At 43.9% G+C, this 17,259-nt stretch overlaps 1 protein-coding gene across 2 annotated transcripts in view; it reads left to right on the top strand.

The window, feature by feature from the left end:
• Positions 1 to 17,259, top strand: part of LOC137333488 (RNA-binding Raly-like protein) — a 1,248,502-nt gene that overhangs the window by 535,843 nt on the left and 695,400 nt on the right. For both annotated transcript variants that reach the window (XM_067997653.1, XM_067997655.1), the window contains exon 3: positions 12,581 to 12,853. In XM_067997653.1, the coding sequence (XP_067853754.1) occupies positions 12,598 to 12,853 (256 nt within the window). In that variant the 5' untranslated portion in view covers positions 12,581 to 12,597. The remainder of the gene's footprint in view (positions 1 to 12,580; positions 12,854 to 17,259) is intronic.

The raw sequence follows: 17,259 nt of genomic DNA, 5'->3' as shown, positions 1-17,259 counted from the left end.
AGGACAAGTTCATGGAATGCATTCAAGACAGTTTCCTAGAACAATACGTCGGGGAACCAAACAGGGAGCAGGCTATTTTAGATTTTGTCTTGTGTAATGAGACAGGGTTAATTAGTAATCTCATAGTAAGGGATCCTCTAGGGAAAAGTGATCATAATATGATTTCACATTGAGTTTGAGAGTGATGTACTTAAGTCCGAAACTAGAGTCCTAAACTTAAATGAAGCCAATTACATAGGAATGAGGGGTGAGTTGGCTAAAGTTGATTGGGAAATTAAATTAAAAGATATGACGGTAGATAAGCAAAAGCGAACATTTAAAGAAACATTACATAATTCTCAACAAATACACATTCCATTGAGGAATAAAAGCTCCACAGGAAAAGTGACACATCCGTGGCTAACTAGAGAAGTTATTGGTAGTATTAGATTAAAAGAAGAGGCTTATAATGTTGCCAAGAAGAGTAGTAAACCTGATGATTGGGAGAGTTTTAGAAACCAGCAAAGGATGACCAAAAAATTGATAGAGGGAGAAAATAGAATATTCAAGTAAACTAGCAAGAAATATAAAAACAGATTGTAAGAGCTTCTACAAGGAAAAAGGAAGAGAGTAGCGAAAGTAAACGTTGGTCCCTTAGAGGCAGAGACAGGAAAAATTTTAATGAGGAATAAGGAAATGGCAGAGACGTTAAACAAATATTTTGCATCTGTCTTCACAGTAGAAATAGTGGAGAGCCAGAGGTCTAACGAGAGTGAGGAACTTAAAGTAATTAATATTAGTAAAGAAAAAGTACTGGAGAAATTAATGGGCCTATTCAAGAAAGGAGGAAGAAACAGGTAACTACAGGCCAGTTAGCCTGACATCAGTAGCTGAGAAAATGCTGGAATCTATTATTAAGGAAGCGGTAACAGGGCACTTAGAAAACCATGATATGATTAGGCAGAGTCAACATGGTTTTATGAAAAGAAAATAGTGTTGACAAATCTATTAGAGTTTTTTGAGGATATAACTAGCAGGGTAGATAAAGGGGAACCAGTGGATGTAGTACATTTAGATTTTCAAAAGGCATTCGATAAGGTGCCGCACGAAAGGTTGTTACACAAGATAAGGGCTCATGGGATTGGCATTAATATATTGATAGAGGATTGGTTAACGGTCAGAAAACAGAGGGTAAGAATAAATGGGTCATTTTCAGGTTGGCAGGCTGTAACTAGTGGGGTACCGCAAGGATCGGTGCTTGGGCCTCAGCTATTTAGAATCTACATTAATGACTTAGATGAAGGGACTGAGTGTAATGTATCCAAGTTTGCTGACGATACAAAGCCATGTGTGAAAGTAAACTCTGAGGAGGACACAAAGGGCTCAATTTTCAAATTTAAAAACGGGTGGGTTGGGAGTGGGGGGCATTGAAAATTGCCACCATTTCAGACCCGCCTCCAACCCGCCCATTTCCGGTTTTCACTGGGGCAGGACGAGGAGCGGGCGACCAATCCGCTCCCAGGAGGCGGGTCAGGCCTTTAAACTTTTCAAGGAGGCTTCAGACCTCCATTTTTCACCAATTCCCGATTTCAACCCCGGGGGGCTGGGATTCCCGAGCCGTCTGTTTTACGACTCATGAAAGGAGTCGAGAAGGCCCTAGACTAACAGGTATGTGCCTATAAAGGCACAGCTCGTGAGCCCAGAGGAGCAGGAGTGCTTCCCCCAGGCCCAACAAGCCTACCTGCACCAACCCCCCACCAACGATCGCGGACCCCTGACGCCTGATCGCGGACCCCTAACCCCCGATTGCGGATCCCCGACCCTGATCCCCTGACCCTGATCCTTCCCCCACTCCGATCCTCCCACCCCCGACCCTCTCCCTCAACGATCGCGGAACTCTGCGACGACCCCCGATCCTGACACCCCCCCCCCGTGACTGACCCCCAATCCCATCCCCCATGACTCCCGACCCTGTGCCAACCTATGCCAATCTATACCCCATGCTTCCCCCTCCCCATCCATACAAACAAAGATTTACCTGCAGACTTACCTGAAGACGTTCTCTCCCTGGCTGGTCTCAGGTCCGACTAAGACCAGCCTGTCAATCGGATGGGCAACCGACAAAAAAAATGTCTTTACGTCAAAATTGTAAGGACATCCAGGAAACCCGTACTAAAGGGTTTCCTGACCTCAATTTGACCCCCCGCCCCCTTCCCGGTTCCATTTTAAAATCACCCCCAAAGAGTCTGCAAAGGGATATCGACACGTTAAGTGAGTGGGCAAGAAGGTGGTAGATGGAGTATAATGTGGGGAAATGTGAGGTTATTCGCCTTGGTAGGAAGAATAGAAAAACAGAATATTTTTTAAATGGTGAGAAACTACCAGATGTGTTCAGAGGGATTTGGGTGCCTTTCTACAGAAACACAGAAAGCTAACATGCAGGTACAGCAAGCAACTAGGAAGGCAAATGGTATGTTGGCCTTTATTGCAAGAGGATTGAAGTACAAGAGTAAGGAAGTCTTGCTCCAATTGTGCAGGGCTTTGGTGAGACCACATCTAGAGTTCTGTGTACAGTTTTAGTCTCCTTACCTGAGGAAGGATATACTTACCTTAGAGGCGGTGCATGAAGGTTTAGTCCTGGGATGAGAGGGTTGTCATATGAGGAGAGATTGAGTAAAATGGGCGTGTACTCCCTGGAGTTTAGAAGAATGAGAGGTGATCTCATTAAAACATATAAGATTCTAAGAGGGCTTGACAGGGTAGATGCTGAGAGGCTGTTTCCCCAGGCTGGAGAGTCTAGAACTAGGGGGCATTGTCTCAGGATAAAGGGTCGGCCATTTAGGACTGAGATGAGGAGAAATTTCTTCACTCAGAGGTTTGTGAACCTTTGGAATTCTCTACCTCAGAGGGCTGTGGATGCTCAGTCATTGAGTATATTTAAGGCTGAGATCGATAGATTTTTGGACTCCAGGGGAATCAAGGGATCAGGTGGGAAAGTGGAGTTGAGGTTGAAGATCAGCCATGATCTTATTGAATGGTGGAGCAGGCTCGAGGGGTCGTGTGTCCTATTCCTGCTTCTATTTCTTATGTTCTTATGCCACACCCACCATATTTCAATATCCTGCCAATGCTTGCTGCCTGGCCCTGAGCCTGGTGGCACACAAGTGCCATAATGTGGACAGGCAGTAGTGAAATTTGGGTAGGATCCTGTTTTGTTGGATTTCCGCCCACCAAAAATTCTGCCAGTAGTGGGAACGGTCATTATGGGGCAGGCACATTATGACAGCATGCAAATGAGGGACAAGGGATGCCTATTTGTGGGCATCAATCCACAGTTGCTAAGGGCCTCAAGTGAAAGGGTTGAATTTAGACTGTGCTGCAATGAATTCCCTCCCCTCCCCAACTTGAGGCAGGTGTGGTAAATGGTGTGTGTGACCACTTCAAATATTTTATTGCCCTTGGCCCCAGGGGTGTGGGTGGGCTAGGGTCAGGGGTGCAAACAATGGTTGCACAGAAATGCTGCTTCACCTGGAAGAGCAGGACCACAGGAAATTTGGTTGCCTCCCCCCCGCTCTGCTTACAAGGTTACACTTGAAAAAATAAAGCCACTTGGGGCAGATATCAGATCGCAGTTAGTGCTCTTGGAACCATACTCCAGCACCAGTCACGGAAGGAAGGAAGAAAGAAAAAATACCATACACTGGGGGAAGTTCAAACTTGTATTATAGAAAATGCCTTCAAGCAAGTGGGCAATCTTTGAATGCAGAGCTATAATTTTGATGCTGCTTTATGAAAGGCCCCATGCAGTGAGAGAAAAGATGAAAATGCAGCAGAGGATAACTTGGCTAATGTGCCATCGAAGATAATTAATATGTTCCAAACTGCCCTGTCAGTTTTAGTTACTGGGCTTCCTTTGACATTCTCAGCCTGACGCCCATTAAACCTCTAACAAATTACAGCTAAGTTAAACTAACGCATTGAATTATATGGAGTGCAGCACATCTTGTTCTGGGTGGCTAGCAGACATTTTGTTCATTAGCTTCTCATAGTTAATATAGGGGCACTGTTACCAGTTAAGCTTTTTTCACCGTTCAGCAACATTTGATGTGACAAAATTATCTTGTCACTTGCACATGGAGCTTGGTTGGCTAATCTGGGCACTTTCTCTCCAAAGCATTGACTGTGCTTCTGTAAAATTTTTCATTCAGTAGCTCCGTGATGGCTCAGATGGTAAAGCAAGAAAAAAGAACTTGCTTTTTATAGCATCTTTCACAACCTCAGGACAGCCAATTAAATACTTTTTTAAAGTGCAGTCACTGTTGAAATATAGGAAACGGGGCAGCCAATTTGCATACAGCAAGGTCCCACAAGCAATAATGACCATAATCTGTTTTAATGATGTTGGTCGAGGGATAAATATTGGTCAGGGCACTGGAGAGAACTCCCCTGCTCTTCTTCAAATCATGCCATGGGATCTTTTGTGTCCACCCGAGAGAGCAGACGGGGCCTCGGTTTAACTTCTCGTCTGAAAAACAGCACCTCTGACACTGCAGCATTTCCTCAGTACTGCACTGGGATTGTCAGCTAAGATTATGTGCTCAAGTCTCTGGAATGGGACTTGAACTCATTACCACCTGACTCGGAGGCAAGAGTATTTTTTTATTCGTTCATGGGATGCGGGCATCGCTGGCGAGGCCGGCATTTATTGCCCATCCCTAATTGCCCTTGAGAAGGTGGTGGTGAGCCGCCTTCTTGAACCGCTGCAGTCCGTGTGGTGAAAGTTCTCCCACAGTGCTGTTAGGAAGGGAGTTCCAGGTTTTTGACCCAGCGACGATGAAGGAACGGCAATATATTTCCAAGTCAGGATGGTGTGTGACTTGGAGGGGAATGTGCAGGTGGTGTTGTTCCCATGTACCTGCTGCTCTTGTCCTTCTAGGTGGTAGAGGTCGCGGGTTTGGGAGGTGCTGTCGAAGAAGCCTTGGCAAGTCGCTGCAGTGTATCCTGTGGATGGTACACACTGCAGCCACTGTGCGCCGGTGATGAAGGGAGTGAATGTTTAGGGTGGTGGATGGGGTGCCAATCAAGTGGGCTCCTTTGTCCTGGATGGTGTCGAGCTTCTTGAGTGTTGTTGGAGCTGCACTCATCCAAGCAAGTGGAGAGTATTCCATCACACTCCTGACTTGTGCCTTGTAGATGGTGGAAAGGCTTTGGGGAGTCAGGAGGTGAGTCACTCGCCGCAGAATACCCAGTCTCTGACCTACTCTTGTAGCCACAGTATTTATGTGGCTGTTCCAGTTAAGTTTCTGGTCAATGGTGACCCCCAGGATGTTGATGGTGGGGGATTCGGCGATGGTAATGCCATTGAATGTCAAGGGGAGGTGGTTAGACTCTCTCTTGTTGGAGATGGTCATTGCCTGGCACATGTCTGGCGCAAATGTTACTTGCCACTTATGAGCCCAAGCCTGGATGTTGTCCAGGTCTTTCTGCGTGCAGGCTTGGACTGCTTCATTATTTGAGGGGTTGCGAATGGAACTGAACACTGTGCAATCATCAGCGAACATCCCGATTTCTGACCTTATGATGGAGGGAAGGTCATTGATGAAGCAGCTGAAGATGGTTGTGCCGAGGACGCTGCCCTGAAGAACTCCTGCAGTAATGTCCTGAGGCTGAGGTGATTAGCCTTCAACAACCACTACCATCTTCCTTTGTGCTACTGGAAAGTTTTCCCCCTGATTCCCAATCACTTCAATTTTACTAGGGCTCCTTGGTGCCACACTCGGTCAAATGCTGCCTTGATGTCAAGGGCAGTTACTCTCACCTCACCTCTGGAATTCAGCTCTTTTGTCCATGTTTGGACCAAGGCTGTAATGAGGTCTGGAGCCGAGTGGTCCTGGCGGAACCCAAACTGAGCATCGGTGAGCAGGTTATTGGTGAGTAAGTGTCGCTTGATAGCACTGTCGACGACACCTTCCATCAAGAGTGCTACCAACTGAGCCACGGTCGTCACTAAAGAAGGTCTGTAACTGACTCATACAGACTAGAAGGTTTCAGGTTTGATTCCTAGTTTGTATTGAGTTTGCTGAATTCAGCAAAAGCAATAACCATGATGTCACAGTTGGTCTCGGCGCTCTTGGGGTTTTGATGGGAAATATCAGCCGGGAGGTGTGGGGTGGGCAGAGGCTGCTGCTCCTGACCACCATCCAGTGACCTCTGCTGGAAAGTACGCGTACGGACATTGGCTAAATGCAGAATGGGACTTGGCCTTAGGTTGCCAATCCTCCAGGATTGTCCTGGAGTCTCCAGGAATTGAAGATTAAACTCCCGCATACTGCTGCGAGCAACTAGAGAAAAATCATAGGAGTCCATAAGACGGTCCTTTTGTTGTCCCGACTTACTGGCAAGGTGCTGGTGGGCATTCTAAATCGGTCATTTCAAGCAGTTCATTTTTCAAATATATTTGCATGACTTGTATTTAATGGCCAGCATTAGGATTCCTGTTGCATTTCGTAGCGATAGGGCATTGGTTCATGATTCTCCGCACAGCATTTCTGAAGACAATTTTGTCACCATTTGGAGATGTTGAGCACAGGAATGAGAGGTAGTATCACTTCAGGCTGATCAGAGTGGCTTGGAGAGAAGTTTGGGAAGGTCACCTTTGGACTCCTGGGGCATGATTTTAGCTCGGAGCCGGGAATCCAGCACATCGGTAGATATTCGCGTGGGGAACCCGGAAACAAATGACTGCGTTGCATTCCGCGATTGCATATCAATTAAAAGTAAGTATTTGTGCTTCCGGGTTTCCCACAGGCTGGCTGCTTGTCAGGAGAGAAAGGAGCCATGAATCGGAGACGGGGGAGGGAGGGAGAGGGAGATCGTGAGCCGTGGAAGAAATTGGAGGGGTGGGGAGAGGTGGGAGGACGTGGATGACATCGGGTGGGCCTCGGAGAAGATCAGGATGTCCAGCTTGGGGGGATGTGGGGGGCTCCAGCATCAGGGAGGTGTCCAGCATCGGTGGGGAGGGGTGCCACCGTGTGGTGGGGGGTGGGGGGGTGGGGTTGCGATTGCAATTGCGCCAGGTGAGTTTGTTGGGCATGGATGAAGCACTCCTGCCCCTCAAACAGTGCAATAAAGGCACTCACCTCATGGATACAGGCCAGTCAACCTAACCTCAGTAGTGGGCAAATTATTGGAATCAATTCTGAGGGACAGGATAAACGTCTCTTAGAAAGCCACAGAATAATTAAGGACAGTGAGCATGGATTTCTTAAGGGGAGGTGTGTCTGACTAACTTGATTGAATTTTTCGAGGAGGTGACAAGGAGGATCGATGAGGGTAGCACAATTGATGTAGTCTACATGGATTTTAGCAAGGCTTTTGACAAGGTCCCACATGGCAGATTGGTCAAAAAAGTAAAGGGCCATGAGATCCAAGAGAATGTGGTAAATTAGATCCAAAATTGGCTCAGTGGTAGGAAGCAAAGGGTAATGGTCGACGGTGTTTTTGTGACTGGAAGGCTGTTTCCAGTGGGATGCCGCAGGGCTCAGTACTAGGTCCTTTGCTTTTTGTGGTATTCATCAACGATTTGGACTTAAAAGTAGGGAACATGATTAAGAAATTTGCGGATGACACAAAGATGGGCTGTGTGGTTGATAGTGAGGAGGAAAGCTGTAGACTGCAGGAAGATATCAATGGACTGGTCAGATGGGCAGAAAAGTGGCAAATGGAATTCAATCCGGAGAAGTGTGAGGTAATGCATTTGGGGAGAGCAAACAAGGCAAGGGAATACACAATAAATGGGAGAATACTGAGACGTGTAGAGGAAGTGAGGGACCTTGGAGTGCATGTCCACAGATTCCTGAAAGTAACAGGACAGGTAGATAAGGAGGTTAAGAAGGCATATGAAATGCTTCCTTTATTGGCTGAGGCATAGAATATAAAAGCAGGGATGTTATGCTGGAACTGTATAAAACACTAGTTAGGCCACAGCTTGAGTACTGCGCACAGTTCTGGTCACCACATTACAGGAAGGATGTAATTGCACTAGAGAGGGTGCAGTGGAGATTTACGAGGATGTTGCCAGGACTGGAGAATTTTAGCTATGATGACAGATTGGATAGGCTGGGGTTGTTTTCCTTGGAGGCTGAGGGGTGATTTGATTGAGGTGTACAAAATGATGAGGGGCCGAGATAGAGTGGATAGGAAGGACCTATTTCCCTTAGCGGAGGGGTCAATGCCCAGGGGGCATAGATTGAAAGTGATTGGTAGAAGGATTAGAGCGGAAATGCGGAAAAAAAAATTTTCTCCCAGAGGGTATTGGGAGTCTGGAACTTGCTGCCTGAGAGGGTGGTAGAGGCAGAAACTCTCAACTCATTTAAAAAATACCTGGATGTGCACCTGAAGAGCTGTGACCTGCAGGGCTATGGACCAAATGCGGGAAAGTGGGATTAGGCCAGGTGGCTTGTTTCTCAGCCGGCGCGGACACGATGGGCCGACTGGCCTCCTTCTGTGCCATGAATTTTCTATGATTCTATGATCCTGACCTTCTCTCCTGCTTTCATCTGACGTGGATCAGAAGCGAAGGGAAACCTGAACACGTAAGGTTAAATTTGTTTGATGTACAAATTGTAATACACAAAAAATTAAGTACCGCAACTATCGTACACTGCCCCTTTAAGTATTGGCCCGCTGGTTTTAATTGGGGACGGGACTTCTGGGTTTCTATTGTGTGTGCACATCCAAACGCGCTTGGGTTAAACCCGGAAGTGGGCACGTTGAAGCTGGAATGCGAGCCCGCTCCAAAAATCAACTATTTTTACTGCCCACCCACCCCCAGCCCACCCGTTCTTGGGGGTTAAAATTACTCCCTTGAGGTCTAATTTTAATATTTAGTTGGTTTAGGATTTAGGAAACCATTAAATTCTGTCATAGTAAATTGTTTGTGTTGGAGAGCAGCTCCCTATTTGAATGTTTACTCAAAGGATATTACAGAATGTACACAGAAAATAAATATGACAAATAGAAGAATGTTGAATGAACAAAATTCACCCATGATATGCAGAGAAAGAAGTCACTAGGTGTCAGTTAATATAGTCAACCTTGTCTCCATTTAATAACATTAATGGAATAGAGTTGGTTTCACCAAGATTCTTGCTCATCTAGTTGACAGAGAATACCCTTTTTCTGGTGGTATAGTGAATTGTGAAGAAGAGGGCAGATGTTAAAGGGCATAAGTTGGTGAGTTGGACAACCAAGTATGAGGTTTTACACTTTGCAGCAGGTGGCTATACATGCTGAGCGGGAAGAGGGAGTGGACAGACTCATACTGGGCGAGGTGCTGTTGCGCATTCTAAATTGGTCATTTCAAGCTGTTCATAGAGAATATGACATGACTTGTATTTGATTGACAGCATTAGGACTACTGTTGCATTTTGCAGTGATAAGGCATTGATTCATGATTCTCCGCACCTCCCTAGCCACTGTCTGAGGCTGAACCAGAATGTGCGCAGCCATGGCATCCTATTTGACCCTGAGGTGAGTTTCTGACCCCATATCCTCTCCATTACCAAGACCTCCTACTTCCATCTCCGTAATATCGTCCGTCTCTGCCCCTGCCTCAGCCCATCTGCTGCTGAAACCGTCATCCATACTTTTGTTACCTCCAGACTTGACTATTCCAGTGCTCTCCTGGATGGCATCCAATCTTTCACCTTCTGTAAACTTGAGTTCATCCAAAGCTCTGCTGCCTGTTTCCTAACTTGCATCATGTCCTGTTCACCCATCACCCCTGCGATCGCTGACCTACATTGACACCCGGTCCAGCAACACCTCGATTTTAAAATTCTCATCCTTGTGTTCAAATCCCTCCATGGCCCTTGCCCCTCCCCATCTCTGTCACCTCCTCCAGCCCTACAACCCTCCGAGAACTCTGTGTTCTTCCAATTCTGGCCTCTAGTGCATCCTCGATTTCCTTCGCCCCTGCATTGACGGCCATGCCTTCAGCTCTGCAATTTCCTCCCTAAATCTCACAGCCTCTCTAACTCTCTCTCCTCCTTTAAGACGCTCCTTTAAACCTACCTCCTTGGTCACTTGTTCTAATGCCTCCTTATATGGCTTGGTGTCCAATTTTGTCTGATAACACTCCTGTGAAGTGCTTTGGGACGTTTTGCTACATTACGCTATATAAGTGAAAATTGTTGTTGTTGAAATGAGGGGGAGGGAAAATAGATGAACAAAAGGGCTTAGGGATCCAGGCACACAAGCCATGAGAAGTCAGCTTCCAGGTGCAACAAAAGCAATCAAAAAGGCGAATGGGATTCTGTGCTTCATCACACGAGGTATAAAATATAAAAGGAGTTATATAGAGTGATAGTATGACCTTATTTGGCATATTGTGTTCAGTTTTGGGCACCTCACCCTCAGAAGAATATATCAGCCTTGGAGAAAGTCCAATAACAATTCACCAGGATAATATCTAAAATGAAGAGATGTCATTATGATGATAGGCTGGGTTAACATGGAGATGAAGAGGTTAAGAGATGATCTGAATGAGGTGTTCAAAATAATGAAGGGAATTGATAGGGTAGATAGCCACTGACTCCTTCTTCTAAAAGGGGAATCCAGAACATGGGAACATATTCGTAGAATTCAAATTAATCCGATTAAATGCAAATCCAGGTAAAACGACTTCATACAAAGGGTGGTGAGAATGTAGACATACTGACCCAGAAGGCCATAGATGCAAAGTCAAGTAACATGTTTAAAAGGAAAACAAGTGCTTACCTGGGAAGTGAGGGTGTATTAAGGGATATAAAGAAAGGCAGGAAATTTAGGTGAAAAACATAGAACTGCCACAGCTAACAAGATGAGAGAACCTGTTTGATGGGCTGAATGGTCTAGTACTACTCCTAATAACACCAATGTTAAGCAGTGTCTTATTAGAGGTGAATTAGATGTGAAGTGTCCTATAGCTCCAGGATCAGATTGCTTACAATTTGCTAACTCAGTGTTATTTGTCCCAGAATGCTAAACTGGGTGTTGCAAATTTTCCCATTACTTTTAGGCTTTCGTCTAATGAAAAACAACTGTATCAGTCTTTTTTTCACCTCAGGCAGCTGAGACCTGAATATAGCCCAGACAGTTAGAATTAAAAAGGAAGTGTATTCTACTGAACTGACCCAGAGTCCTAATAAAGGGAAATAGTGGTTCACTTGGTGTTGTTTCTCAATTGCCCCAGTTACCCTGTATTATGCTTTAGAACTGTTGTTTAGATGCAGTCTGCAAACTGACATGTTGTGCTGAACTGCCCCTTTTTCTGATATCCACTCAAGTGACATCATGAATATAGTGTTACCCACAAATTACTGTGGCTGTTCATAAAGACACTAGAGCAGAACTTCATGATGTCACATGCGGGGGCAAGAAACACTCAAAAGTGTCTGCACCCAGCCCTGCCATAATCGGCATGTGTGACGCAGCCTTTGACCCAGTTTCTGATGGAGATGTGTTAGAAGCATGAATCTTCACATTTAGCACTAATTCAAAGACAGTCCTAGAATTAGAGGAGAATGCTTTTCTAGTTTTATATTTCAAAATAAAAGTGCAACTTTATTTTAATGTTTTCATGTTCCTAACGCAGTTTTTACATTTTTATGTTCCGATCGCACTCTCCCAGGCCATGCTCCCAGGTCATCAAAGCTAATAAACTGAAAGCTATGCTGATTTTCGTCACCCTCACCATTGATTGGTGCTGTGCTTAGCAAATTCGACTAATATTGGCAGCATGTGAAAACACTTCCATAATGGTTTAGGTGGCATCTTATGATGGGTACAAAGAGACGTCTCAATGACCAACGGTGCCAGATGATTCCTATTGAAGATGGGATTGGGGGTTAGGATCGGTTGTTAAGATAACAATCAGGAATCTCTTTACTTCACATGACCTAAATCTTAGAAGAGTTTATATCAAGAGTGCAAGTGAAATAATGTTCCCAAATGAACTTGGGGAAGATAAAAAATTTTCCTTTAATGGAATCCTCGTGAAAGCAAAAACACAGATATTACATAAAGGTCTGGTGGATTTTTTTTAATTTACCTTTATTAGTGGCAATTTTTCAAAGGTAAGTGGATGATCAATCATTAGTTTGCCTGCACTGAGATCTCTATTGCCTAGAGGGCTAGTGGACTGCTCCCAAGCCTCTACCAATGCCCCCATTGGCCAGTTACTGTGCAGCCTGGACTATGCTGACCATTTTTCCATTCCCCACCCCCAATCAGGAGTTGCAAGAACCTCCACTTGGTATTCCCCTGCTCAGTACAGTTTGGATTCGCACATGAGCAGAATGCAGGATGACACCTTTATCATACAACTTCATGGCAATGAGCATTAGTGCTGCAGTAGTCAATGCCACTATGCTGCCAGGCGGCAACAAATGAATGCCATTCCTAGGTTTACAAGGAAAAGTGTCCCATTTTCCATCATGCCATTCCTTGGCTTAATTCGCACGTATGCAGACACACAAAGAAACTAAAGAATAAAGTTTTGCTACAAGCTGCACAGATCATTCTCTACTCAAAAGGTAAACATTCATTTATACTTTTGCAGGTCCCTTCTAGAGGAAAATGACAAGTAAGTCAATGACCAGTAATGTGACCAATAAAAATGACCCCAAGTCCATCAACTCCAGAGTCTTCATTGGTAACCTAAACACTGCCATTGTGAAGAAGGCAGATGTGGAGGCCATCTTTGGCAAGTACGGCAAGATAGTGGGGTGCTCTGTACACAAAGGATACGCATTTGTGCAGTACGTATTTGAACGGAATGCCAGAACAGCAGTGGCGGGGGAGCACAACAGGATAGTGGCTGGGCAGCCATTGGGTGAGTAATAACACAAAGCTTTATGGAAGGAGGGAATTAAAGAAACCATTTTCACATGAAGGCTTTTGGTCTCGCGTGATTGGGATGTATCCTGTTGACTAGAATTAATGGTGATTTATTGTGATTCATATTTGGATTAACAGTAGACTCTTGCTTCTCAGTCATCTCATACTGTGTTGGATGTTGTCCTACTTTGAACTTGCCTCACCCTTCCTGCTTATTCTGTCTCAAATTTAACATCTGTGTAAGACCCGACAGTTTGCCAAGCATAAAGTATGAAAAATTGTGGTAAAATGAGACTTCAATCATGATGTGTTATGCCTTCAATAACGTTCACTTCTCCAGTGTCCTTTAGTGAAGGCCTAATGTGGAATAACTTTGGCATGTGAACTAATGAGTTCAAAGATGTTACCAATTGGCACTATAATTGAGATCACTACCTGTTTGAAGAACTTTACAAAAATATGTAAAGACACTTTTACATGTGGTCTCATTTACCACCAGAATCTCTAGTTAATGCCTTGTGGTTGTAGCTTCCTTTTATTTGCTCCCTATGTTGGTCCAAAGAGAGCTTCCCATCTATTAATTTGTAACCTGCTAAACACTGTACATTCTGAGAATAGAAGTTCTTAAGGTGCCAGGAACAACTACTCAACATTTGTCATCATAGTTAAGGAGCCAGATATTAGAGGCACTGGTCTTCTACAGGATTTGAAGAAACTATGTTGATGGGTCTTAGGCCCTGGAAAGCTGGCAAGAGTAATTGACAAGTCCAAATACTGGATAATCAATGAGCCTTTCAAACGATAAATAATGGACCCATGGAACAGTGTCGAAAGATTGGTAACTGTGGAGCCCCGAGCAGTCACTCACTAAGAACTTCTTCCAGCTTTGTGATTGATATGAAAGTGGACTGGGTCAATATCTCCCAGCATTTCTATTGACCTATTGCAGTGATGTATTATTTTGAATGGCCACATGCATTGTGCATTAAGCACAAAGTAATAGGTGTACAGGATTGTTTCATCCGTCTACCATTCTAGACAGCAAGCTTATTGATTGCTTAGTTTGTGTATGTGTGTGTGTGCGTGTGTGCTGTATGTAAGTTTTTATTCTATTGAAGATGATGAAAGGTCAAGACCCATTGTGCAAGACATCATCGAGACTGAAGAAAGTGGTGACGAGGTAAATTCAACAGTTAGTGATCAGGTGATGCCAAATGTGGCTTTTGCAAGACTGAATATTGTAGGTTGAAGAAAAGACTGAGGGAGCTAAGGAGTTGCCTAAAAATTCACCTTCTGAACCGATGTCACTGGCAGTAATGTATATAATGTCTAACTTATTCAGCCTCAAGTTGTGCAGGTCTTAAATCAAAAAAAATCATCTGATTAACCTGTTACAAATTTACCATAATTAAGCAAGTTTCTCATGAGTTAATCTTATTGAAAAAAGGCAAGTTGTAACCTTTGTTATTAAGCAAAAGCGCTTCCGTGTTGTGGAGGAAACTATTTTGATTCACTGCATTTCTTCACTCGAGAGCAAGAGCATTGTTGCTTCTCCTTCCTTCAATGTTTCCTGTATTGGATGACTTTGCTGTAGCTGACTTCCAACAGAATTTCTGCACCTTACAAAATAAATGGCATCATACTATCCAGAATGCACTGTAGGAAGGAGAAGCAATGGTGCCACTCTGCTAGTGAAAATATGCAATGCCACAAGCTGGATTTTACAATAAAACAGCTGCTTGTGGTCTACAACACAGGGCAGAGCTTCATATTAGTGAATTAGCCATTGAAGTTATTATTTTTTTCTCACTAGGATAAATAAATACAGTAGGATCTGGTTAATGACATGGATTTGGCCAGTAGCCCAAATAATCCCTATAATCGGCAGATTTGTAGAACTGATTCCCACGTGTTAAGCTGCTCAGCGCTGCCAGGCACTTCATAAAGAATCATCATAAAATCTTTCAGCGCAGAAGGAGGCCATTCATCCCATCGTGCCTATGTCAGCTCTTTGAAAGAGCTATCCAATTAGTCCCACTCCCCTGCACTTTCCCCATAGCCCGACATTTATTTTCCTTTTCAAACACTAACTTTTCCTTTCCTACCATCCACTCCTCTTACTTAGCCAAATTAATTTGGTAACATGGGGGTAGATATACATCTTGACTGATTTCAATGGATTGAAAATCGGGCAGGTTCTATAAAGGGCGGGTGATGCGCTCCGTCACATTACCACCCAGCGAAACACTGCTCAGTGGCAACTGCCAATGTAAATGCCTCAGACTAATCCGCTCTTCACAGTTCCCCGCAACACTCAACACTGGTCATCACAGGAGTCCAGCACCAAACTGATCAGCACAACCAAAGATAAACCTACATATAAGGCTCAAACTGGTTTTGGCAGCCAGGATTTGAGCCCTATATCCGCATAATTGCAACAAGTGAACACAGTTTGCATAAGTTAGGCCACTACATGAATATCATATGTACATAGTTGATGGCTTTATCACCGTCATAATAAGCAACATGATTTCTGGAAGAGAAGCATAAAACAGTCATGATCAATTGTTACAAAATGGAGTCAGAATGAGTCTGATCTCTTTAACATTATGACGAGTTCCAGCATCATCAATGCTTTCATTCTTGGGCCATGTTGAGATTTCTACACTTATGCTGATATTGAGAATTATTTTACAATCACGCAATAATTTTGTGTTCCATCTTTTTTAATGTGACTCATTCTTCATTCACGTTCCAAAAAAGAAAGCTTGCAGTTCCAGACGCAATCCTGGTTAAACTCGTCCGGAGTACAGTCTGTTCAAATCAAAATATTGGCTTGTGTTTAGTCAAGGTTTGTAGAAAACTTGAATCAGTACATCTCTGCTGGTACTGCAGGTTTATTAAACTGAATTGCTGCACGAATACAGGCACGATATTTTATAGATCATAACCAGGTTACTAAACCCGTATAGGCCACTTACGTTGCTAGTTTTAAATGGATGCGAAGTGGTTTAGGATGTGCAGCAATACAAAAGCGGTATTTTAACTCAGGAGTCAGGTTGACATTTTTGTAAGAGATTAAAATCACCTCCGGGAGGCAGTCTCCACCCCTGCAGGGCTTTGCAGCAGACAGTGTATAACTGCAGTCTGGCATGAAGCCAAGTTTATAAAGTTCCCCAGTGGTCCCGTGTTAGCAAGCCATGGTTCCTGGTGGCTCTTTCTTAACATGAAAATTTAACTAACATTCTGAAGGCACTGAGCAGAGGTCTGCAAATGCCTCCAAGCACACATCTGTATAGTTCTTTTGTACCTGGGCAAAGATCAAGGCAACAGCTAGTACTGTAACTCGGGTCTGCAGGCCTCAAATTGTAGCTAGAGGTCTGAGTCACTTATAACTGCCCCCTTAAAGTCTTAGACTTTTTGGAGTATTTATTGGAACCATTTCTTTTTCAATGTTCTCACTGCAGTTCCCATAGGCAGAACTTGCCTCCTACAATTCAGAAGCTATACCTTTTCAGGGATCTGAACTTGCAGGACTATGTGAAGTAAAGTAGTACAGACTTGTGATATAATACCACCGCCTTCATATTGCCAAAATATGAAATTCAGATCAAATGTACTGGCTCATACATGTATTTATAATTGGACAACTGAAGCACAAGAGGACTCAGCAAGTGAAGTGGACAGCAAGGAACAGAAGGTTAATTGTCCTTTTTAGGAAAAAAAATAACAATCTGCTTATTTTCGACCATTGCCTAACTTTCAAAAAGACGCAACGTAGATTCAACTCGAATGTTACTGGGGATGAGTGGTTACAAGTTATGTCTTGAGAAGTTTGGGATTTTTTCACTTGAGCTGAGGAGGTTAAAGGGTGACCTGTTAGAGGTCTTATGGATTACAGAGGGTTATGATGTGAATGGTAATTGTTTGTTTCCACTGGTTGTCGACATGGTAATGACGGGGCACAAATTTTAATCACAAAGAATTAAAGGGGAGATTAGAAAAAGAATCCTTCACACAGGGTGTTTGGAGTGAGGCATTCTCTGCCACCAACCATTGTTGAAGCAGAATCTATAAATTAATTTAGAAGAGTTAGATTATTGTTTGAAAAGTGGGATATTAAAGGATATGGTGAGCAAGTAGGAGGGTAGCTCCTACTTGTAGCCGTGGTGAAAATTGTGATGGATGGGCTGAATGATCTGTTTCTGTGCTGTAGCTTTCTACAATTCCATAAAATTGGTGTTAAATAGAAATTGAATCATAATATACATAACAGCAGCAACGCATAACAGAGTCTGACCCTTTCTCAGAATTCAGAGATGAACTGCAGACTACAGAAATTGCCTGGTCTCATCAACTTAATGTCCTTTGAAGTCAGGTTTCCAGCCCAAGTTGACAAGA

The sequence above is a fragment of the Heptranchias perlo genome, chromosome 16, assembly GCF_035084215.1.
Source record: "Heptranchias perlo isolate sHepPer1 chromosome 16, sHepPer1.hap1, whole genome shotgun sequence".
Classification (NCBI taxonomy): Eukaryota; Metazoa; Chordata; class Chondrichthyes; order Hexanchiformes; family Hexanchidae; genus Heptranchias; species Heptranchias perlo.
Note: the sequence above shows the minus strand (reverse complement) of the source record. Positions and strands in the feature narration are given on the sequence as shown.